Consider the following 26,621-nt stretch of genomic DNA (forward strand, 5'->3'; position numbering starts at 1 on the left):
ATTGTGGGGGTACAGGACATTTTGCGCTTGCTTGTCCAAATAAGAAGAAGCCGGAAAACTTCCGCACTTAGATGAGGTCGAGGAAAATCATCTAAGCAGGCAGGTATTTCCTCTTAAATCTGAATGTATGATGTTGCCTATCTCCATTAGGTTTGGGGACACGGTCCACAATTGTCTTGCTGCTGTTGATTGTGGAGCTGTAGGTAACTTCATGGATTAATCTCTAGCTTTGCAATTACATATTCCTACTGTTGCAGTATCTGAAATCATTTGTATTACTGCTATTGATGATTCTATTTTACAAAAGGTCAATCTCTGTCATTAACTGCATAAGTTAAAATCTTGGTGGGAGCTAGGCATGTTGAAAGGCTCAAACAACACAATCCTGTGTTTGATTGGCAGTCAGGTCAATTGATAAAATGGTCTACACGCACTGTGAAGATTCCTGTCTTGAAAAGATTACTCTTGCTCAGACCAGTACTGAGCTTGAAAAACTGCCTACTGTGTATCAGTATTTTGCTAACTTTTTTTTCTCCACAGGCTGTTGATAAACTCCCACCACATAGGCCTTATGATTGTGCCATTGAGCTCCATTCTGTAACTATGTCCTCTCGTGGCTGTCTTTATAATTTGACCAGTCCTGAAGACAAGGCCATGAGGGAGTTTATTCAAGAAAATTAAAAAAAAAAAAACATTATTAGACCTTCCTCCTCTCCAGCTGGTGCAGGGTTCTTTTTTGTAGAGAAAAAAGATGGTCTGTATTGACTATAGAGGATTGAATAAGATCACGGTAAAAATTGTTATCCTTTGCCATTGATTGATGATCTATTCTCTCAAGTAGTGGGAGCCAAGGTTTTTTCTAAATTGGATCGAAGAGGTGCTTACAACCTTATCCGTATCAAAGAATGAGATGAGTGGAAAACCGATTTTAACACTAAAGACAGTCATTATGAGTATTTGATCATGCCATTTGGGTTATGTAATGCTCCAGCCGTATTTCAAGATTTTGTTAATTAAATTTTTTGTGAATTCTTGGGAAAATGTATGGTTATTTATCTTGATGACATATAAATTTACCACTCTTCTTTGGTTGAACATTGTGATCACGTGAGGAAGGTATTGTCAATACTTAGAGAAAATCATTTGTTTGCCAAACTTGAGAAATGTGTCTTTGAAACCAAACAGGTTGACTTTATTGGTTATGTAATTTCTGATACTGGTCTAACCATGGATGATAAAAAGATTATGGCTGTCTTGGATTGGCTAAGCCAAACTATTTAAATGCTCTGCAATGTTTTTTAGGATTTGCTAATTTATACAGGAAGTTCATTAAAAACTTTTCCTCCAAGGTGGCACCCCTTACTGACCTTACTAAGAAAGGAGCAGATCCTGCCCAGTGGGACTCATCTGCTACTTTAGCCTTTCAGGAGTTGAAAGCTGTTCAGCTGTTCAGCTCCTGTATTGGTTCATCCTGATGTCAGGAAAGCATTTTTTTGTGGAGGTAGATGCATCTGAGATTGGTGTAGGGGCAGTACAATCTCAGTATTCTGGCAGTCCAGAAAAGTTGCATCCGTGTGCTTTTTTCTCTAAGAAGTTCTCCCCAGCAGAGAAAGATTATGATATTGAGAACAGAGAACTTTTAGGGCTTGATTCACAAAGCAGCGCTAACTGAAAACCCCCTTAGCACGTCTAAACGAGCTTTACGCGTGCAAAACTTTATGCGCGTAAAACTTTACGCGTGCACTGCACAGAGCGCAGGGCGCTACGCGCAAAGTGCCGATTAAAGCCTATGGGACTTAGCGGGCGCATAAGACTTTGCGCGCGGTACTTAGCGCGCGAACTGATTGAGAAAACCGGTGCTAACCTACTTAGCACCCTGGTAAGCGCGCCTAAAGACTTTAGACGTGCTAAGTAGGTTAGCACCGCTTTGTGAATCAAGCCCGAAGGGTTTAAACTTGCTCTGGAGGAATGGAGTAACTGGTTGGAAAGAGCTTAACCTTCCTGGCGGTAACCCCGAACGTAGTTCGGGGTACGCCGCGCAGGAGGTTTTCTCCGGCCCCGCTGGGCCGATTTTCTTAATTTTTTTTTTGCTGGACGCAGCTAGCACTTTGCTAGCTGCGCCAGCACACTGATCGCCGCCACCCCGCGCCCGATCGCTGCTATCCGTTGCGGCGCGCGCCCCCCCCAGACCCTGTGCGCTGCCTGGCCAATCAGTGCCAGGCAGCGCCGAGGGGTGGATCGGGAGTCCCAATGACGTCACGACGTCGCTGACGTCGGTGCCGTCATCCCGCTCCGTCGCCATGGCGACGGGGGAAGCCCTCCAGGAAATCCCATTCTTTGAACGGGATTTCCTGATCGGAGATCGCCGAAGGCGATCAAGCGGGCGGGGGGATGCCGCTGAGCAGCGGCTATCATGTAGCGAGCCCTGGGCTCGCTACATGATTTAAATAAAAAAAAAAAAAAAACTGCCGTGCTGCCTCCTGGCGGAATTTTTCATACCGCCAGGAGGGTTAAAATCCAGTGACTGTTTGTACAGATCATAAGAACCTTGAATACATTGAAAATACATTGAAAATGCTAAATGGTTGAATTCTAGACAAGCTCGTTTGGCCCTGTTCTTTTCTAGATTTAATTTTGTCATTATGTATAAACCTGGTTCAAAAAATATTAAGGCTGATGCCTTATCTCCCTGTTTTGAAAAATAGGTCTCTGGTAATGATACTATTCCATTGATTCCTAAAAAATGTATTATTGCTGCTTGTGAGTGATCATCTGATCTATGCTCTCAGTTGTCTGAAGCGCAAGATCAGGCACCTCAAGGAAATCCATTTGAAAAACTTTTTGTTTCTATCAATCTGAGACTCCAGGTGTTAAAACAATTTCTTGAAGTTAAGTCAGTGGGTCATCCCGGGGAAAAGAAGACAATTGAATTGTTAAAGACATGTCTGGTGGCCTTCCTTGAATAAAGATGTTATTGCATTTGTTAAATCTTGTTCTGTCTGCGCTCGCAGTAAATCGCGGCGCACTGCTCCTCAGGGTAATTTACTTCCGCTACCCATTCCTGAGAAACCATGGACTCATATCTCCATGGATTTCATTGTGGATTTACCAGTCTCTTAGGGTAAAACAGTGATTTGGGTAGTGGTGGATAGATTTAGCAAAATGGCTCATTTTGTCTCTTTACCCAAGCTTTCTTCAGCTAAAGAATTAGCTAATATTTTTGTTGAGAATATTTTCAGGTTGCATGGTATTCCTGAAAATATGATTTCTGATAGAGGAGTACAGTTTGTGTCTCAATTCTGGTGAGCTTTCTGTGACAGCTTGGGAATCACTGTTTCTTTCTCTTCAGGTTTCCATCCAGAGACCAATGGTCAAACTGAAAGAATGAATCAATGACTTGAACAATATCTGAGATGTTTTGTTGCTAGTTGTCAAGAGGATTGGACTCCATATTTGCCTACTGCTGAGTTTGGTATGAATAATCAGGATAACAGTTCAACAAAAATGTCACCATTCCAAGTTGTCACTGGGTTAAGTCCCAAATGTAATTCTTTGTCGAGTACGTCCAATCTTTCTGACTTGGAAGAATGGAATTCACGTTGTAATCAAGTTTGGAATCCGGTACAGGAGGATATTAAGACTGCTGTCAGTAACCAAATTTTTTTTTCAGACTTGCATCGATCTGTTGAGGAAGAATTCTCTCCTGGGGATTTAGTGTGGGTTTCCACTCGACATATTTCTCTCTGTCAATCATCTACTAAATTGGGTCCTAAGTTTATTGATCCATATCCCATCCTGAAGAAAATCAATAAGGTAACTTACAGACTAAAATTGCCTAGTACCATGAGAGGTGTTGACTCATTTCATGTTTCTTTATTGAAATCTGCTGCCAATTTTGATCCCTCAGATACTCCTCCTACACCCATTGAAATTGATGGAGAACAAGAATATGAGGTTGAGAGAATTCTTGATTCTTGATTTTATTTCCGCAATTCTCTTCAGTTCCTTATTGAATGGAAGGGGTATGGACCAGAGGAGAGATCCTGGGTTCCGGCCAGACAGGTTCATGCTGATTTAGCTGTTAAATAATTTTATTCTAAACATCCTGACAAACCTAGGTTGGAGTGTTCTGAGTCCACTCCTAGGGGGCGGGGTACTATAAGGAACCTGCCTATTAATGTTGATGTTACTGCCGAGACCCAGGTGGAATACGCCGCTTCCAGGTCGCGGCGCTTGATCCCTGCTGATGATGTGCTGGCTGGGACACAGGCTGCACTTTCTTTTTTTTTTGTTCAACACAAATTTTTATTTGAATAAAGTTGCATAGTATATACATTCAGAACAAGTTGTATTCATAAGTACGCACATTAAAGGCTCAAGTCAAATATTTTTTTTTGCAGCGTAATATCAGGTTCCATATTTAAGGTGTATTGCAGAGAGAATTTTAGCATTATTACTGAATGACATCATATAAACCATATTACTGTTTATAGTGTAACATAACATAACATTTAACGGGAGGAAAACCAGGAGGGGGGATGGGGAGTGGGTGTGGGGGGAAGGGGGGATATGGGTGGGGGGGAGGGGAGGGATAGGTAAGGGACAAAGGGCAGGGAATATATTGCTATTAGGTTTGTCCTCTTAGATATAAGTGTTTTCTATACGGTTGAGAAATCGGGTCCCAGAGAAGAAAAGCAGGGTGCATATTACGTTTGTTACAATTGTAGGATTATTTTAAAGTTGGCCCAAGGTCCTAGTTAGGCAGAATCTATAGTACCTAAGGTGTTATTGCATCATGGAGGTTCATAGTTCAAAAAGAAGGTTTCCCATGGATCCCATATTTTATCATGCCTGGGTTCTGTGTCCCGGAGTCTAGCTGTTAAAGATTCCATCAGCTTGGTCCAATTAATTTTAGCAATAATTTCAGACATTCTAGGGATAGAGGTATTGCGCCAGTATGAGGCTAGGGATAGTCTAGTGGCGGTTAAAATATGTGTGATCAATCTCATGAGATTCTTTCTTGTTTTGGGAACAGGTTTACCCAGTAACATATAGATGGGGTCCATGGGAATTGAGGTTCCTGTTACTTTCCATATTAAAGCTTGGGTATCAGTCCATAGAGGTTGTATTATAGGGCAATGCCAGAATATATGTTCCAAAGTGCCTAGTTGATCACATCCCCTCCAGCATTTATTAGTGACTTCAGGATATATTTTAGACAATACCTCAGGAGTTTTATACCACCGGAATAGTATCTTATAAATATTTTCCTTAACATGTGTGCACATGGATGTAAGTCTAGCATTTTCCCATATAGAGAGCCATTCTTCTAGGCCTATAGTATGACCCAGAGCTTGCTCCCATTTGGCACAGGCTGCACTTTCTGATAAGCAGAAGGAGTGTTATCAGTACGCCCTCTGCAAAGGTAAACAATAGTCAGCTGACTGTGGTCAGCTGACAGCTCTAGTGTCAACTGACTGTGCGGCTGACACTTGGTAGGTGCATCTGCTGTGATTGGATGTGTGGAGTGTGGCCGGCCACTGATTGAATGAAAGTTATATTTAAATGCGCAGAGTCATCGCCCATGATAAGCATAGCTGTGGCTAGTTGCTGGGTGCGCACTCACATTGTCTGAACTATTGGAATTTGACCATGGCTTGTATTTGACCATTCTTGTCTGCTGTTACTAACCCTTGCTTGTTACCTGGATGCTCTTGCCTGCTGCCTGGACCAAGTTCTGCTTGTTACCTGGATACTCTTGCCTGCTGCCTGGACTGACCTCTGCTTGTTACCTGGATAATCTTGCTTGCTGCCTGGACCGACCTCTGTTTCCTGGATACTCTTGCATATTACCTCGAATGACCATTGCGTGTTGCTTGGATAATCTTGCATGCTGACCTTGCATGAACTCTCTCACTTGCTACTTGGATCATCCACTGCCTGTCCCCTGAACCATCTTTCATTACTGGCAATTGACGCGAGGGCCTCATCCTCCTAAAATCAAAGTACTAATCCCGTGTGATACTTATGAACTATTGAACTGTGCTATACTGGGGCGTGGCTTGGACACAGAGGAGAATGGCAGCTTGAGCCTGCAGCTCTCTGTGTAATACACCCTGTACAGCGTGATACAGCAGCCCAAAGTGTGCCTCTTTACTACTAAAAGGTTGGTGAAGTCTCAGAGATGGAAGCTGAGTGGAGGAATGCACCTTCCAGGAGGAAATACAGCTCTCCCACCCCTCGTAAGCTGTCTGAATTTTTCCAGGACAAAGGGCAAGATGGCGACCGTCACTATCAGCCTGTGATCCGCCATGATGCGGATTATCGTACGCCTCCGCCGCTATCGCAGCGAAATTGATACAGCCCCCTATACACACCATACCGCAGGAGGACGCAAGCGGATGATGAGGAGGAAGATGCGGAGGACGAGGAACATTCTGGCGGACCCCGGGGGCCTAAGGTGAGCTCTAGAGATGATCGGGACAGGAGCCCCAGAAAACCGCTACAGGCCTCATACGCGTCAGGTCAGTCCGCATCAAAGTACGCATCGCCAGCGGTACAGTACGCATCAAGCCCACCGGCAAAATCCGCATTAAAGTACGCATCGGCAAGGGAACAATGCGCATCACCTCAGCTTACATCCACACAGCCTATATCAGAGGAGCAGGAGGTCTCAGGCCCACAAACAGAGCAGGATCTTCGGTCACTACCACATCCATCCATCCATCCCTTGCATCCATACAATCAGCTCCAGCCAGCACCACTATAGACCCTATGGCCTCCTTTTCATCTTCTTCATCAGAACAGCCTGTGACCCAAGACTTTTTTAAAAGCTTTATGATGTCTTTTAGCCGTGATATAAAGGAGAACATATCCGGAGTTAGAGATCATCTTCACACATTGGCAGGCTTTATGGCGAACTATGCAAAGGACACTGATCAGAGGATCAATAGACTGGAGAACAAAATGGCTGAGATGACCACAGCTTATAATGAGCTTGTTGACGCTCATAAAGAAGTGATCAAGGAGAACAAATGGATAAAAGAAAAGCTAGCAGATGGAGAGGACAGGAACCGAAGGAATAACGTGAAAATTAGAGGTGTTCCTGAGTCTGTTAGTACTACTGAACTTAAAGGCTATGTGATGAACCTGCTGCATACTGCTTTCCCTAACCTGACGGAAAGCGAATTCACAATAGACAGGGCCCATAGGCTTCCTAAACCAGGACATATCGCCAAGCATCTTCCGAGAGATTTCATCACAAGGATCCACTTCTATCATGTCAAAGAAATGTTCTTGGATGCCACCAGAGCAGGAAAAAAGCTGCCAGAGGATTTTAAGGATCTATCCATATATCAGGACCTTTCCCTAACTACCCTTCAAGAGAGACAGAAATACTCTCAGATTGCAGCAACACTGAGATACAAGAAGATCCAACATGCATGGGGATTTCCTCCCAAGTTAATCAGAACGGACAACAACACTCAACACATCATTAAAAGCCCCAAAGAAGGATTTGATCTTCTTGCTAGCTGGAATATCCCCATTTTTGTACCAAGAGACCCGAGGAAAGACAAACTTTTTCGCCCTCCAATTTCTCCAAAACCAACTCCAGTGAAACCATCATCATCACCTATGGACACCACCCAGCCTTTGTCCGAGCAAGATAAAGATGCAGAGGCCACAGGTGACACTTGAATTTCTGGGTGTTCAGTCACAAACTGTTCCCCCTACTTAAACTTCTCCACTTAGGGGATTCTCTTCCCCACAGGAGAAAGTTTATCTGATAGTCCACACTGGTGGACTCTGACCTTTGGTCAACTGAACTGTTCTGAAGTTTTTCTCTTATGTTTGAACTTGAATGTTCTCATTTCTCTTTCTTTCTTTCTTTCTTTCTATTTCCCATTTCATTAAATTGAGAACAGATTTCTGGTGGTGATTGAGGAGGTAGAACCGGATGCCTCCAAAGCTGCTGCCAATTTTCTGGTTGTGTTTCGCTATTTTTAATATTAGATTTATTAGTTTGTGCACACTGTTGTCTCAATTAACAGTTTCTCTTTTATCCAGATGTAAGATGCGCCAGTACAGATATATACCAAATGGATTATGGACTGATTCATATATGATGTTACTAACAAACCTTTGTGTTTAAAATACAGCAAATGATTGGTCAGGAACATGACACAGGAATGTAAGGTATTGTCCTTGAATGTTAGGGGGCTGAACTCATACAGAAAAAGGTATTTGTTACATAAATTAGTTAAAGATCAAAAAATTGATGTAATCTGTCTTCAGGAAACACACCTGAATAAAATTTCGGCAGAAAGATTAAAATTAGATCAGTTTTCCAAGATTTACCACGCAACATACAAAAAGAAGAAAAAAGCTGGGGTTTGCATAGCTGTCAGAGACACTCTGGGACTGGTGGTTAAGGAATCCTTTTGTAGTGAAGATAGGAGATTTGTGATAATCTCAGGAACAATCAATTCACGGGAGTACACCTTTGCTAATATATATGCCCCGAATTCACACCAAATTAATTTTATCAATAAAAAACTTACGAAAATTGAAAAATTTACTAAAGGTAATCTATTTATATTTGGAGCCAAGTAGAGTAAAATTAGTTAAAATTGTTAAAAAGGGGGAAGTGGGTGGACTCACCTCCCTTCTGAAAAAATGGCCAGACAACGGGCAGGTTACTTCAAGTTTAAAGTAACATTTATTATGAGCTCCAAAAGTGCAACGCGTTTCACGGGTAACAGAGGCGCTATATCTGGCTCTTGACCCGACTTTGCTCCCTCCAAAAATTGTTTGCCTGAAGAAGCGGGACTGTTACCCGTGAAACGCGTTGCACTTTTGGAGCTCATAATAAATGTTACTTTAAACTTGAAGTAACCTGCCCGTTGTCTGGCCATTTTTTCAGAAGGGAGGTGAGTCCACCCACTTCCCCCTTTTTAACAATTTTAACTAATTTTACTCTACTTGGCGCCTCTGTTGTTATACCACATAACTGTTTAGTCCACCCTTGGTGGAGGGGTGTATCCCCATTTTCTTCTATCTACAGAGAGCGACTTCTTAACCCTGAGCGGGGTCAGGTTACAATTCTCCCCGCCTGCTTATCCAGTGGTTGCCTTGGAGGCGACCCGTCCTTGTGAGTATAACCATTGTGTGTGTTTGCATCAGACATCACCTCATTAACATACTACACCATATTGGGCTCTCGGTTCTCCCCCTTTCTTTCAAGCTATTTATATTTGGAGATCTTAATTCAGTAGTTGACCCCCATATTGATTGTACTTCTAAAACTAGGAGAGCTCTTTCCATTTTACAACCCTCTTTAGCTAAATTCAAACTATTTGATACCTGGAGATGTGCCCACCCGAGAGATAAACAGTTCACTTTTTATTCACCAATTCACAAATTTTTTACCAGGATTGATTACTGCCTCACAGATAGGTTTTCCTTTCCACTAGTCTCAGAGGTCGAGATAGGCCCCAGAGTTTGGTCTGATCACTCCCCTTTAATTGTTAAATTCAACTTACAAAATTCCCCACTACAACCTCCAAACTGGAAATTAAACAAATTTACCCTGAATTCGGAGCATACATTCCCAATTATCAAAAGTGACCTATTGGAATATTTTAGATTCAATGACACCAAGGAAATCTCCAGAGTAACTCTTTGGAATGCACATAAAGCATTCATGAGAGGTGTTCTGATGTAACAAAGTGCCATTCAAAAGAAAAAAATGTAAGAAAAAGCCAACTGTTTACTAGACAAAATTAAAAGTCTAGAAAGATATATATATATATATATATATAAAACAACAATAAAACTAACTTGATCCAAACTTTGGAGGAGACAAGACAGGAACTAGCTAATGTATTACCAATACGACAAATGGCAAACTATCCTTAAACAGAGTTGGTACTATGAAGGAAACAAGGCAGGGAAAGCCATGGCTAGAAAAATTAAAGGAAAAAGAATCTATCAAAGAATAATAAAAATTAGACACCCTCATACCAAAATTGAAGTACACCACCCTAAAGATATAGTAGATGCACTGGCTGCCTATTATGAGGACCTTTATAACCTATATAATGACCCCAATACTCATATCCCAACTACACAAGAAATTGACACTTATTTAAATAAAGTAGATCTCCCCTCATTGTCAGAATTTGAAAAAAATCTCTTTCAGTCCCATTCTATCAACAAGAAGTTGAAATTGCTATTTATACCCTTAAAAAAGATAAGGCACCTGGCCCTGATGGTTTTATCAACAACTACTACAAAAAATGTATAAGTATATTGGCAAAGCCACTCATGGCCATGTTTAATGAAGTAGCTTCCCTTGGTATATTTCCTAAAGAATCTTTAACAGCTTTAATTTCAACAATCCCTAAGAATGATAAAGACCCCACAGATCCCAGCAGTTATAGACCAATTTCTCTATTAAATACAAATATAATAATGTATGCCCGAGTAATAGCCAACAGACTAGCCCCCTTCATGCCACAACTTATACACCCAGATCAAGTAGGTTTTACCAAAGGTAGGTCCACATGTGATGGAACAAGGAAAGTCCTTGCTCTATTGCATGAGCTTGAACTCTGTCGGACGCCTACCCTCCTTGTCTCCCTTGACACGGAGAAGGCGTTCGACAGAGTTAACTGGTTGTACTTATCCAGGGTTTTAGTAAAATTTAGAATCCCCAGTTTCCTTCATGGAGCAATTCTAGCCTTGTATACTCAACCCTCTGCTAAGGTATTGTCATCTGGTTCTGTGTCTTGTTCCTTTAATATCAAAAATGGTACCCGTCAGGGATGTCCATTATCTCCATTGATCTTTAATTTAACGTTAGAACCCCTTGCCCAAAAACTTAGAGACAACCCCCAAATATATGGTATCCAACTTGATCAATTATATACTAAATTAGGCCTTTATGTGGATAACATTATTTTATATCTTCAAAAACCGCTTGTATCACTGCCAAATGTTACTAGAGAACTTGATAACTTCTCTCGGATATCCTTTTACAAACTAAATCAGAAAAAGACGGTCATTCTCCCATGCTATGTGTAACGATCGGTGAGCACAGAGAGGATCTGATTACCGGTGATCTGCAGTATCACGGGGAATACAGATGTATACCAGATTATATGTGATCTGCAGTATCACCGATAATCCGATATACTAGCTAACCTCTGTTCACCTGAGTAGAGTGTAGTGTTTGGTGTAACAGTAACACAGAGGACTAAGCCTCAGTGCAGCAAGGAGTACTGCACAGATTCCTTCCGCAGACCTCAGCTCTCCAAGACGGGAGGAGTCAGACTGACAGTAGGAAGGCTGATCTGAAAGTGACACTCTGGAGAAGGTGTCACTGACAGGACGGGGAACCGCTTTCAACAGTGAGGTCGGTTCTCGAGGTCGGACAAGCCAGGTCGTACACACACGGACAGATAACGTACAGTATCGTAAAGCAAAGGCGGAGTCAAGGTACAGGCAGGGTTCGGCAACAGGCTATCAGAAATATCGAGGTACAAGATCAGGAGGCAGAAACAGAGTCTAAGGACGAGCCGGGGTTCGGCAACAGAGTATCAGAAATATCGAGGTACAGGATGAAAGTTTCAGGAGGATAGTCAGGCAGGCAAATAGGTCATAACAGATAATCACAATCAAACTAGTACTTTAGCTATCAAAATAATCTAGCTAAGTGTAGGATTACAGCTCCAGCTGGTCCCGGCACACTTGCGGATCTGACTACGGATCTGGGTGCTTCCACGTATGTGATCGCAACGCCAGACAAGGAGCAAGTGAACAGCCAGCAGTATATATACACAAGGACCTTTCCAGGACCTCCCTAATTGCTGGACCAATGGGAGCAGTGGAAAATGTCAGCTGACCCCGCTGGTCAGCTGACTCCCTTCTGACTGTTATTTAAACTCTGCCTCTGTGCGCGCGCGCGCGTGTAACTCTGAATCCAGGTGGACTATGAGTCCCAGCCACACCAGAACTGTTTAGCAAAGTCTCGAGTGCGGGAGCCGCCTCTGATGCGGATTCCTCCGTTACCAATGTGGATTCCGCCGTTACCAATGCGGATTCCGCCGTACTGCCTATGCGGCATGCAGCGTTTTTTCCGCGTTGTGACGCCATGCTGGACGCGGAAACAGCCACCTCACTTTGAGAGACGGCGGCTTTTCCGCGTTTCCTTACAGTACCCCCCCCCCGAGGAGTGGACTCCGGACAACTCCTACCAGGTTTCTCGGGGTGTAAGGCATGAAACTCCCTCCTTAACTCGTCTGCATGCATGCGTAAGCCCGGTACCCATTGCCTCTCCTCAATGCCGTACCCTTTCCAATGTACGAGGTACTGTACCGAGTTTTGTACCGTGCGTGAATCTAAAATTTTTTCCACTTCATATTCGGGTTGGGCATCTACTAACACAGGAGGAGGAGGAGTGGGGCCCACCTGGACTGCTGGTTTAAGAAGAGACACGTGGAAGGACCTTACCCCCCCACATGCTGGTGGGAAGGTCAACGGTATAAGTAACATCGTTGATCCTCCTGACTACCGGGAATGGACCCACAAACCTGGGACCAAGCTTGTCAGAAGGTTGTCTCAAGGTCAGGTGACGGGTTGACACCCAAACCAAATCTCCTGGTTGAAATTTCCACTCTAACGAGCGTTTTTTGTCAGCCTGACCTTTCTGACTCTGAAATGCTTTTACCAGATTATTCTTAATGGTCCACCACATGTCCTTAAATGATCTTTGCCAAGCCTCCAAGGCTGGAAATGGAGTGGACGCAATTGGCAACGGAGAGAATTTAGGTATTTTACCGGTTACTATCTGAAATGGACAGAAACCTGAGGAAGAACTCTTTAAGTTGTTGTGGGCAAATTCTGCATAAGGTAAAAATGTAACCCAATCACTCTGCGCCTCGGCAACGTAACATCTCAGAAATTGCTCTAACGATTGGTTGACCCTCTCCGTCTGGCCATTTGTCTGTGGGTGGTAACCCGAGGAAAACGACAGTTTCATGCCCATTTGGTGACAGAATGCCCTCCAAAATTTTGAAACAAACTGGACTCCCCGATCGGATACTATGTCTTCTGGAATGCCATGCAGTCGGAAGACATGGGTGATAAATAAATCGGCCAGTTCCTGGGCCGAGGGGAGCCCCTTCAGGGGCACAAAGTGGGCCATTTTACTGAAACGGTCGACCACCACCCAGATGACCGACATGCCTTCAGACCTAGGAAGCTCTCCCACAAAATCCATGGACAAGTGGGTCCATGGTTCACTCGGGGTGGGCAAAGGCTGCAGTGTACCTACAGATGCCAGCCGGGAGGGCTTTCTTTTTGCGCACACCGCACATTCCCTGACAAACTCTTTGCAGTCAGCTGCTAGCGAAGGCCACCATGCACATCTGGCCACGAGATCTTGCGTTCTAGACGCCCCAGGATGTCCCACATTTTTATGAGAGTGGACCATCTCCAAGATCTGGAGACGGAATGGTAACGGGATAAACAACACCCCGTCTGGTTTCCCTTCCGGGATATCCTGCTGGAAAGGACTCAAAGTCTCCTTCCAGTCCTCCCAAGTCTCAGTAGCGGCTAACACCACTCTTCGTGGGACAATGGTCTCGGGAACAGAGGGCTGTGCTGTCTCCGGCTCGAAACACCTAGAGAGTGCATCTGCCTTGGTATTCTTACTACCTGGCGTGTACGTAATCAAAAATGTAAACCTCGAGAAAAATAGAGACCATCGAGCCTGCCGAGGGCTTAACCTTTTAGCCCCCTCGATGTATTCCAGATTCTTGTGGTCGGTATAAACCGTGATAGTGTGCTCAGCTCCCTCTAGCCAATGACGCCACTCTTCGAAGGCCAATTTGATGGCTAGGAGCTCCCTGTTGCCTATATCGTAGTTTCTCTCTGCCGGAGAGAACCTCCGGGAAAAATAGGCACACGGGTGTAATCTACCCTGGAGACCAGAACGCTGAGACAGCACAGCCCCCACCCCGACCTCCGAGGCGTCTACCTCAACAATAAACGGGAAGGAAGTGTCCACGTGTCTCAGTATGGGCGCTGAGCAGAACAACCCTTTTAAAGTAGAAAATGCCTGTAAGGCCTCGGGAGGCCAATGAGTGGTGTCTGCCCCTTTTTTAGTAAGGCTAGTGAGAGGTGCGACTACTGTGGAGTACCCCTTTATAAACCTTCTATAATAGTTCGCAAACCTCAAGAACCGTTGTAACGACTTTAACCCCACCGGCTGCGGCCACTCCAGGACCGCGGAGACCTTGGCAGGGTCCATAGACAGACCTGAGGTGGAGATTATATATCCCAGAAAGGCAACCGACGTAACCTCAAAAATACACTTCTCGAGTTTAGCGTATAACATATTCTGCCTTAGTTTGTCTAATACAATCCTGACATGGGTTCTGTGTTCAGAGAGGTTGTTAGAAAAGATAAGAATGTCGTCTAAGTAGACTAAAACGAACTTCCCTAACACCTCCCTAAAAACCTCATTGATGAGTTCCTGGAAGACGGCCGGGGCATTACATAACCCGAAGGGCATCACCCTGTACTCGTAATGCCCGTCAGGGGTATTGAAGGCCGTCTTCCACTCGTCGCCCTTTCTTATACGCACCAGATTGTATGCCCCCCGTAAGTCTAGTTTTGAAAATATCCTAGCCTCCGTGACCTGTGTGAATAAATCGTCTATAAGTGGCAACGGGTAGCGATTCTTCACTGTGATTTTGTTAAGGCCACAATAATCGATACAAGGCCGTAAGCCCCCATCTTTCTTCTTAACAAAAAAGAAACCTGCCCCAGCGGGTGACCGGGACGGCCGAATGAAGCCCTTGGCCAAGTTCTCTCGGATATACTCCTGCATGGCTAGTTTTTCGGGACCAGATAAATTATACAAATGGCCTCGAGGAGGCATACAACCAGAACGAAGGTCAATAGGACAGTCAAACGGGCGATGCGGGGGCAATTTATCCGCAGCCTTGAGACAGAACACATCAGCATAATCCGAGTACTGTTCCGGTAAACCTTCCACCTGTACCCTGGTTTGACCTAATGTCAGCCTCCCCAAACACTGCTGGAAACAAAGAGGTGACCATGCTGTTAACTGCCCTGTGGCCCAGTCTATCTGCGGAGAATGAATTTGTAACCACGGCATGCCTAGGATAATGGTGGAGGTTGACATGTGTAACACAAAAAATTGTAACAGTTCCCCATGCAATACCCCTATGGTGAGCTTCACCAGCGGAGTCTGTGACAGGGCACGATTCCGTTGCAAAGGGGAATCGTCCACTGCCGTGACCTGAATGGGGGGTCTCACGGGAGTGAGTGGTAGACCCAACTCCTGAGCAAATTCGAAGTTCATAAAATTAGCCGCTGAGCCGGAGTCGATAAAAGCTTCAGTGGCTACAGACTTATCATCCCATGTGACAGTACAAGGGAGAAGCAATTTTCTTTCTTTAAGGGGTGAGGATTGTGTGCCCAGGGTGTCACCCCCCACTACTCCTAGGCAGACCCGTTTCCCGACCTGTTAGGGCAGTTTCGCACCCTATGCCCTGCTGCAGCACAGTACAGGCACAACTGTTCCGTCATTCTCCGCCTTCGCTCCACCTGGGTCAGTTTCGATCGACCAATCTGCATTGGTTCGGGCGGAGGCAAGGCCAGAGAGGGTGAGACAGGCGGAGATGGTGCTACTAGGGGTGTAGCAGATGGTGCTGCATAAGATGTCACCCTGACACGGTGACTGCCCCTAGTCTGCCTCTGATGACGTAGCCTACGATCAACTTGAATGGCTGATGATATGGCCTCATCGACTGTCTTAGGCTCGGGTACAGTTAACATTAGGTTGGAAACCTCCTCCGACAACCCGGACAGGAAGTAATCCATCAGGGCAAAATTGTCGAATCTGGCGGTGACTGACCATCTACGAAATTCTGCCGCATAATCCTCGACCGAACCTCTGCCTTGCCGCAAAAGTTTGAGCTTCCGCTCAGAGGACGCATCAAGGTCAGGGTCGTCGTAAATTACGGCCATGGCCTTAAAGAATTCCTCTACCGAGGTCAGAGCAGTATCGGTAGGAGGTAGGTTGTATGCCCATGACTGGGAGTCACCAGTCAGCAAAGTTTTAATACATGTGACCCGTTGGGTCTCAGTCCCCGAGGATCGGGGTCTAAACTCGAAGTACGATAACACTCTACTCTTAAAATTCCGGAAGTCAGACTTGTGGCCGGAAAATTTATCAGGTACAAGCATGCGAATGTCGTCACTAGGAGGGGATCTCACCGAATCAACTGACGTCTGGAGGGTTCGCACTGAGCCTGATAGGGCATCGATTAAGGCTTTGTGCTGGCCCAGTGCTTGATGGATACTGTCCACCGAAGTGGCAAGCACAGTCAGAGGATCAGCGCGTGTTTCCATCTGTTTTTTGGTCTGGCGTTCTGTAACGATCGGTGAGCACAGAGAGGATCTGATTACCGGTGATCTGCAGTATCACGGGGAATACAGATGTATACCAGATTATATGTGATCTGCAGTATCACCGATAATCCGATATACTAGCTAACCTCTGTTCACCTGAGTAGAGTGTAGTGTTTGGTGTAACAGTAACACAGAGGACTAAGCCTCAGTGCAGCAAGGAGTACTGCACAGATTCCTTCCGCAGACCTCAGCTCTCCAAGACGGGAGGAGTCAGACTGACAGTAGGAAGGCTGATCTGAAAGTGACACTCTGGAGAAGGTGTCACTGACAGGACGGGGAACCGCTTCCAACAGTGAGGTCGGTTCTCGAGGTCGGACAAGCCAGGTCGTACATACACGGACAGATAACGTACAGTATCGTAAAGCAAAGGCGGAGTCAAGGTACAGGCAGGGTTCGGCAACAGGGTATCAGAAATATCGAGGTACAAGATCAGGAGGCAGAAACAGAGTCTAAGGACGAGCCGGGGTTCGGCAACAGAGTATCAGAAATATCGAGGTACAGGATCAAAGTTTCAGGAGGATAGTCAGGCAGGCAAATAGGTCATAACAGATAATCACAATCAAACTAGTACTTTAGCTATCAAAATAATCTAGCTAAGTGTAGGATTACAGCTCCAGCTGGTCCCGGCACACTTGCGGATCTGACTACGGATCTGGGTGCTTCCACGTATGTGATCGCAACGCCAGACAAGGAGCAAGTGAACAGCCAGCAGTATATATACACAAGGACCTTTCCAGGACCTCCCTAATTGCTGGACCAATGGGAGCAGTGGAAAATGTCAGCTGACCCTGCTGGTCAGCTGACTCCCTTCTGACTGTTATTTAAACTCTGCCTCTGTGCGCGCGCGCGTGTAACTCTGAATCCAGGTGGACTATGAGTCCCAGCCACACCAGAACTGTTTAGCAAAGTCTCGAGTGCGGGAGCCGCCTCTGATGCGGATTCCGCCGTTACCAATGCGGATTCCGCCGTTACCAATGCGGATTCCGCCGTACTGCCTATGCGGCATGCAGCGTTTTTTTTCCGCATTGTGACGCCATGCTGGACACGGAAACAGCCACCTCACTTTGAGAGACGGCGGCTTTTCCGCGTTTCCTTACACTATGTGTCCAAAAATATGAAAGAAAAACTTAGAGACGCTGAAGCGAAAAAAAAATTATGATATTATGATTTGTATGTGTAGTACAGCTAAGAAATAAAACATTAAGATCAAATACATCAGTCTAATTGTTTCCAGTACAGAAAGAGTTAAGAAACTCCAGTTTAAGAAACTCTATGCAAAAAAGCCAAAGTCGTGGAGAGGGCTGTTATCTGACTTTTATTATCTCAACTATTTACTTTTTCTCTGCCAGAAGAGAGGTCATTAGTTCATAGACTGCTATGAAAGAATCATTTTGAATGTTGAGTGTTGTGTAATCTGCACATATTAGAGAATGATGCAATGTTAGAAAAAACACTATATACCTGAAAATAAAAATATGAGAATATTTTCTTTGCTGCTAATCTTCTAGTAATTATTCATAGTACACAATCAATTCATTATATCATTTTTTTTTTCGCTTCAGTGTCTCTTTAAGAGCTCATGCCACTATTCCTGGAATGAAAAGTCCATCAAATACTTAGGCATTCAACTTACCTCTACAATAACTCAGATCTAAAAAGAAAACTATAACCCTTGGTTATCTAAAATCAAAACTAAACTAGACGCCTTCGCAAAAACGGAATACTCATGGCTTGGAAGGATAGCCGCATTTAAAATGATGGTATTGCCCCAATTATTATATCTGTTCCGGAATCTTCCAGTAAAAGTACCTCAGACATTATTTAATACAATCCAGAAACATCTTAACCAATATATCTTGATGAATAGAAAAGCAAGATTTTCTAATAAAATCTTGACGTCTCCTGTTTCTAATCTTGGACTGGGTGCACCTCATATAGAGCTTTATTATAAAGCTACTGTTTTGGACCAATCCAGGCCAATCTGGACTGAGGACCATGATAAGCAATGGTTACAGATTGAAGAAGGTCAACTTCCACATAAATCATATAAACTATACTTGGAGTCCAGGTTGGCATGGGAGGTTAGGCAAAGCAAGATTAACCCAGTAACAGCTAACACTTTGAAGATATGGAAGGAGATGTCGAGACTGTGTAGGAAAGATGTATTGGCATTTTCATCCACTACTCCTTTAAAGGCTTTATATACATATATCAAAAACATTACAGTAGAAAATTGGATTGGGTTGGGTATAACATCAGTTGAGGATTTGCTGGAAGATTCTGAGATTAGATGAGTTGCTAAGATGGCAGCAATATCTAAAATTGGACATAGACACAGAAGCATGGGAGATAACTGTCAGATCTTTGAGAAAGTCGTCTCATTGTGTAGCTTATCATGAAGGCCTTCTCAAAAGCATTTGGCAGTGGTACATGACCCCAGAGAAAATATCCCTTTTTGATAGTAACTCGTCCCCACTCTGTTGGAGAGGCTGCAACCTGACGGGTACCATAGAGCATATCTTTTGGGACTGCCCTAAACTTGATAAATTATGGAAGGATATTGGACATCTTCTTAATAGACTTCCGATGTCCATACAGCCTATACCACCTGGCATGGCACTGCTTCATCTGAACACTGGAGACTTACCACCCCAGGAGAGACTAATCATAAACCACATTCTTATGGTAACCAGGAACTTAATAGCATCAAATTGGAAATCCAAATTTGTTCCTACACTCAAGGAAATAGTCAGGAAAGTTTAATCCAACTTATTGGCAGAGAAATCCTGGGCAATTAGGTGTGGTACACTACAGTCATTCCTGGGAAGAGTGAGTCTATGGCCCACCATTTATAACAAGTCTAAAGTTCTGGAGTTCGGAGGTGTCGTATGATGGCATAATGTCATAATGTCATTATTCCATATAGTGTCATTTTGTTGTGGGTCATTGTATCCTCTCATTGACTACTGTTATCATTGTAACGTGTGCCTTTGAAACTACAGTAATAATATGGTTGAGTTTGGCTCCATACATCCTGGACAATCTGATAACTTTGTATCTCTGTAGTCTGGAAGGTTCTCTTATTCCCCCTTTCGTTTGGGACTGACAGTGTGCACAGTAGTGTAGGTTAGTTTAGTTTAGATTGATGTAATTTTCATTTTTTTTTTCAATAATTAATCGTTATGGGAGGTAGAGCCCAAACTGAGGTGTTATAATCCTGTCAAATGTCAGTTGATATTGGATTTATGTATCATGGATAATGTGGTAGGATGAGTATAGGCTCCACTCCCTGGGATCTCTGTAGGGAGGTTTAAAACCCCAATTTCCCAGGTTGTGAGGTCCCTTATTTTTATTTTATTATTTATTTATTTATTTATTTATTGTATTTATAAAGCGCCAACATATTACGCAGCGCTATTTTTAGCTATTCTTATACCACTAAAATATCCAATAACTTATTATCTAAACTGACATATAGACAATATACTTAAAGTGACTCTGTAACAAAAATTACAACGTTTTTTCTACCATCCTACAAGTTCCTAAACCTATTCTAATGTGATCTGGCTTGCTGCAGCTCTTTCTACTATAACCATCTCTGTAATAAATCAATGTATCTTTCCCCTGTCAGACTTGTCGGCCTGTGTCTGGAAGGCTGCCAAGTTCTTCAGTGTTGAACTGTTCCTCTATGCACACTCCAGTGTGTGTTTTATTTACATAAGCCAGCAGCTTCTCTGCTATCTTATCAGTGATAGAAGAGAGCTGGATAAAAATCCTCCTCTGGAGGCTGTGAAAGGAGCTGGTCTGCCACATACTAAGGAATTAATGACATAGGCAGAGCTGTCTGCAGGAAGCCTGTAATGTTCAGTGCATGAGAGAAGCTGGGGACAGAAGGTAAACACACACAAGTGATCTTTTGAGATTCAGAAGTAAGGCTGTATACAGCCTGCTTGTGTATGGATGTATTTTCTATGTGTGGACATACTGTACATCAACCTACTTCCTGTTTTGGTGGCCATTTTGTTTGTTTATAAACAAACTTTTTAAAACTGTTTTTAACCACTTTTAATGCGGCGAGGAGCGGCGAAATTGTGACAGAGGGTAATAGGAGATGTCCCCTAACGCACTGGTATGTTTACTTTTGTGCGATTTTAACAATACAGATTCTCTTTAAAAGTAAGAGAAGCCAACGGTTAATATATTTGACTTTATTATCTGATTTTCAGTAAGCGACCTTTATAAGGTTACATATCTTACTTGGATTAAGACTTCTATAGATACGCAGATTTGATAAATATAGATTGTTAAACTAACACATGTCAAAATTTACTTTTTGGCTATCATTTTGATATTTTAACAATAATAAGAAAATAGGTAGAATCGATTTTAGGTAATTAATATCTGACCATTATAGCAAAACGTGTTATTAAATATCAGGTAATCTTACAACTGGAACTATGATGTCTACTCAATTGCTTATAGAAATGTATTATATTCTGTATAGATATCTGTGATTTGTTCAAACATAAGCCATCTTGTGTGCTTTTGAACTTTTGATAGGATATTTACGCGTATGTCCCTTTATATATGGCCTTATGTACGCCTATCGCCATGTTTATACGCTGGTGTGACAATTGATAGAATGACGCGTTTACGCGTGGCGACCATACATATACGCGATGGAAATTTGCTGAAGTTACACTGAAAAATACGCGTTTACGCGTGGATACCATATATGTACGCGAGATGGCATACAGAGGTTTACATTCTTAGTTTAAGTAGGTAATCACATTTTACGCGCTGCAGTCATATTACGCATACTTGATAGACATTATTGTTGTTTAATATTAAGAGGTGTAATACCCAATGAAAAACATTTGTTATAATTTTGTTTGTACAAGTAATACTGCAACTTACAGTTGTACAATGTTGTATATTGTATATGATACATAAGGTATATGTTTGTTACTACTGATAATAATTTCTACCTGATTGTATATAATTATTTGTTCATAAGAAAACTCCAATAAAAAATTATTGAAACAGAACTGTGCTATACTTGCCTCAGTGGGGTTCTAGCGGGTTATTGTCCTCTCTATTTCAGTATGCCTTGCACGTTAAGACCTGGGGGAAACCGTAGTCAGGAGACAAAGTGTCCTGTTCAAGCGGGGGCTTGTCTATAGGTGAAGACCGTGGGCCGGGCTCAGAGCAGTGGCACTAGATTGAGGCATAGAGACTGATTGGGCACTTAACCTGTCAAGCCTTACAACTGCATTGACTACAATCTGGTGAACTGAACTACACAATTAATATTTCAGGAAAAGTATGTATATAGTTTCAAATCCATAAGGAGAATAAAGCATTACCTGGTCCAGACACCTGTGTGCATATTTTAATGTTGGGTTTTCGTAGCTGGGAATCTTGGACTTGAGTGTATCCTTCTCCAAAGAAAGTCATTGAAAAAGAAGATTCATCCATCTAACAAAACAAAATTTAAGTTACAATTCTAGAAAATACAAATATTCTAGAAATATTTGAGTTCATTTAAACACAATACTTGGTACTATAATCACCTTCTCTATAAATTAGTTAAAGCAAACCTGTGGAGGGAAAAAAAAAACATAGTTACTTACCTTCCAGAGGCTTCTCAATTCCTATGCTCCCCGGAATCCTCCTCTTTTTTTGTGGAAGTACTACCATCCATATATGAGCGTGGCTGCAAGTATGTTTGCACAGAAGCACAGAGCCACTCATACACAGAGTAAAAAGCAGTGCGCTAGTGGCTCTGTGCTACTGGGTAGGTGCAGGACGCACTTAATCCTGTGCAGTGTGGCTGCGCTCAGACACCTATGGAAGTATGGCCCACGAGAACATATTGGACAAGTTCTGGTCAAATAAGTTCTGAGGGTCCCAGCACTGGATCTGTGGCAACAGGAGGAGGCACTGATGAAGCGGGTTTGACCTGCGAAACGCATTGCACTGTCTTTGGGGTACCGTATAATAAATGTATTGATTTATATGAAGACAGGATCTCGTGTCTGCTTTTGGGAGGCAAGCCCACTACTTCCTCCAAGCTATTTTTAAAGATTTTATTAATTTTTATCCTGCTGGCACCTCTGTTCCATATACAAATACACTGTGTCCACTCCTGGTGGAGGGGAGTGCTACCCTCTTTTCTTGGTTCTTTGCTACAGAGAGCGACTTCTTAATCCTGAGTGGGGACAGGTCTAATCTCCTCACCTGTCTACATAGTGGTTGCCTGAGTGGTAACTCTGGTTTGTGAGTATTACATTTTCTCACTTAACTACTTATCAATTGTCTTCAACATACTACACTATATTGGGCTCTCGGTTCTCCTCTTTTTTTTATATTCAACTATATTTATTTTTTTGGCTTCAGAGAAGCTTTACAAGGGCACATGCTGTGTGGGTTTTCATACCATATTTTCACAACAGTTTACCTTTAGGATACTATTAATGAAATAAGGCTTTAGTTTTCAGTACTGTTAGTTACCACAATGCCCTCCAGCATACACTAGCATAGCTGACTCACACTAGGTCTTCATACACTGGCAGATGGGTGCCCAACGTACAGTCAATTTGTGTGATGATATAGTGAATATGTGCTAATGTTTATGCAATAGAAATATTAACTGGGAAAAAGGAAATGTGAGTTTAATGGTGTGTCATATAATAAATGATTACGGATAAACATACTTCCTTTCTACAGTTAGATAAAAAGGGGCACCATAAGTTAGCCCAGGACCTGCTGCCACATGTGTGAGGTAGTTATCCCCACCTATAAAGCTCATATGTCAAGAAAATAGTCACACAACAATTCTTTGGCAAAGTCTTCTGAATATATCCAAAGGGGACTTTCATTTCAGGCTTTGACAAGGGAAAATTATCCCAAAGAAAATGAATGGTCCAGGGAGCCAAAGAACAGGAGAGTTGAAGGTCAATAAGTCAGTAGGGTGTCAACTCCTTTTTGTTAACGTCATCAAAACAGTGCAGAGTATGAACTCTGAAGTGAGATCATATTGTGGTCTCACTGGCCTTCCTTAACCACTTGAGGGCCGCAGTGTTAAACCCTAAAGACCAAGCCATTTTTGGTAATTAGGGCACTGCAGCTTTAAGGTGGACTTTAAAGAGTTGTGCAGGGCAGCACAACTCAGCACACAAGTGATCTCCCTCCCCCTTTTCTGCCCACCAACAGAGCTTTCTGTTGGTGGGCTGTGAAGTCCCCAGTACAGCTCTGCCTTAGATCGCAGCGCTGTACAGTGATAAAAGCCGGCGGTTTCGTCGTCTAACAGTCTCCCATTGGCGATTTCTGCTGGGAGACTGAAGGCGGAGCTCAATCATCAGACCAGAAATGCGCGCGCATCCCCGCCCCAGGACCTTACGCCAATTGGCATTAGGCTGGTCCTGGGGCTGCCGCCGCATCCAGGCCGGTTGGCATGGAGAGGTCTTTAAGTGTTTAAGATGGACGATCACCCAGGATGAATATAAAGAAAAGAAGAATATTTACCATGGTGCCAGACCTCGAACACAGGAAAATGTGCCAGTATGTTTATTGTTTATTTATATTAAAGGACTGCAAGGAGAATGGGACTAGGAGTGCAGCTATGACTTTGCAGGCGTCGAAGAGACCTGCATGCTGTACTGTATGTTGTCTCCCAGGTGCTCAGGTTTAGCGTGTGGCGGATTTCATAGGCAAATTGATGGGTGGGGCTGGGGAGGACCCAGCTGTCTTGGTGCACATTGGTACCAATGACAAAGATAGTGGAAGAGGGAAGATCCTAAAAATGATTTAAGGGAACTAGGAGACAACCTCAAGCCAAGGACCTCCAAGGTGGTGTTTTTCAAAATACTGCCAGTGCTAGGTGCTTTAACAGAAAGGCAGCAGGAGTTTAGGGAGTTAAATACGTGGCTGAGAAGTTGGTGCAGTATGGGCTGGGTTCTTAGAGAACTGGGCAAACTTTTCAGTCAGCTACAGGCTTGACTGTAGGGATGGCCTGCTCCTAGATCGGGAGGGTCCTGCTGTACTTGGGGGAGAAGATTATTAGAAGGCTGGAGGAGTTTTTAAACTTGGACATGGGGGGACAAGGGTGGGTGGAGACTGCTTATGGGTTAAAAAAAAAGTGGATAAACAATGGGATACTGGGGGTATAGATGCTAGAAAGGGGGTAGGAACGGACCAGAGCTGCCATCAGAGCATCACAACCAGCAACCCTGTGAGGGGCTCCAGCAGTGTGCACTAAACAGGAAAATCAGCTACAAAGTTCAGGAATTCCACACTGAGGTACTCAAATGCTGTGCATTTTTTTCAGTTCAGTCACAGAGCTGAATTCCTCTGTTATCAGCTCATTAATTCCAGGCCAGTTTATCTAAGGTAAACAAAAGGAATATTTTGTGTTGGTTATAAGCTAATTGTCTTGATCAACAGGTCAGATTACATAGCAGTAAAGAGCTTCAACACATGTTCCAAGATGCACTCTGGAGTCTGACTCATAGTCTAATGTTGTACCATGTTATTATTAATCAATAGAAGTGACATCGTCTGCAGCACTTTACAGAGTACATAGCCATGTTACTGACTGACTTCAGAGGAGCTAACTATCTAATTCCTACCATAGTTATAGCCTAATTTCTTACCATATTATTATGTATTTATATAGCACTTACATGTTTCTTCTATGGAGAAACACTTCTTTTTTTTTTGCCTGATATGGGGCCCATAAATTTCTGAAGGCGGCCCTGGAGGGAACTAACCATAAGGAAGTGATTAAACCCGCTACTGCTTCAGTAGCTATGATACAAAAAAAGTAAAGTGTGGTGGTAATAATATAAAATGCATGCTAACCAACGCTAGCAGCCTTTCAAATAAGGGTGGTGAACTAGAGTTACTGATGAGAGGTAAAGACTATGACAGTGTTTCTCAAACCTGTCGCCGTGACACCGCCAACAGTGAATGTTTTGCAGGCAACCTCATCTATGCACAGGTGGGGTAACTACATAGAATCCACCTAGCTGAGACACTAAATACCCCACCTGTGCATAGGTGAGGTTGCCTGCAAAACATGCACCGTTGGGGAGTCACAAGGACAGGTTTGAGAAACACTGGACAATGATATTGTAGGCATAACAGAAACATTAATGGATGCTAGCCATAACTGGATGGTAAATTTGGAAGATCAGTGTTTTTAGAAAAGACAGATTCAATAAAAAAGGAGGGGTGGGGGGGGGGTCTGTATGTTTGTTAAAACTTCCTTATCTCTCGTTTTGATAGTTGACATGGCTGAGGACTGTGACAGCGTGGAATCTGTATGGGTAAGTGTTCCTGCCGGAAATAAGAGTTGCCAATTAGAGATGGCCCGAACTGTCCACCCGGCGAATAGTTCACGGCAAACAAGGCATGTTCGTGTTCATATCTGTTCGCGAACATATGGCATGTTCGATTCACCCCCTATACATTATATTGGAGCCAAATATGTACCACTTACCTCAGAGTCAGCAGACACATGGCAGCCAATCAGCTATCCCTGCCACCTGGACAGCCCCCACCTATCAGAAAGCCAGCACAGCAGCCATTTTACACTCTGACTTTGGCTGCTGTGAAGGAGACTAGGGACAGAGCTGTACTGCTATTAGGAAAAGTGTTAGTCAGGCCCGTGTTCTGTGTCTCCAGTGGAGTTTCTTGCTGCTACAGTACCAGTTCACCATCTACATAACCTCAACAACCCTTCTAAAGGCTGTGTTTTGATCTTGTTGTGATATTGCTGTTCAGTGTGTCCACACAGTGCACTTTAGCTGTTGCAGACAGGTGCAGTCAGTGCTTAGTGCTACAGTAGTTTACCATTCTAAGGGCTGTTTTTCTTTTTCTTGCTATTGTTATATTGCAGTTTTGTGTGTCCAGTGCACACGTTAGCTCTTGGACAAAGGTCTGCTGGTCCTAGTAGTGCACTGACTGACCATAACCCAATAATCCTTCACCACCACTACTGACATTTAGTATCCACTACTGCCCCCTGTATAAGGCCTCAGTGCAGAATCATTGTTCTTTTGGTCACTTAACTGGCAATGAATTACCTCAGCCCGACCATAGGGGCTGAAAAA

The 26,621-nt window shown here is 43.4% G+C and overlaps 1 protein-coding gene across 1 annotated transcript in view; it reads right to left on the minus strand.

Annotated features, from left to right (window-relative positions):
- LOC137570836 (saccharopine dehydrogenase-like oxidoreductase) overlaps positions 1 to 26,621 on the minus strand; it is a 452,635-nt gene that overhangs the window by 96,104 nt on the left and 329,910 nt on the right. Inside the window, exon 10 of the mRNA XM_068279544.1 lies at positions 21,873 to 21,984. Within this exon, the coding sequence (XP_068135645.1) occupies positions 21,873 to 21,984 (112 nt within the window). The remainder of the gene's footprint in view (positions 1 to 21,872; positions 21,985 to 26,621) is intronic.

Source organism: Hyperolius riggenbachi, chromosome 4 (assembly GCF_040937935.1).
Source record: "Hyperolius riggenbachi isolate aHypRig1 chromosome 4, aHypRig1.pri, whole genome shotgun sequence".
Classification (NCBI taxonomy): Eukaryota; Metazoa; Chordata; class Amphibia; order Anura; family Hyperoliidae; genus Hyperolius; species Hyperolius riggenbachi.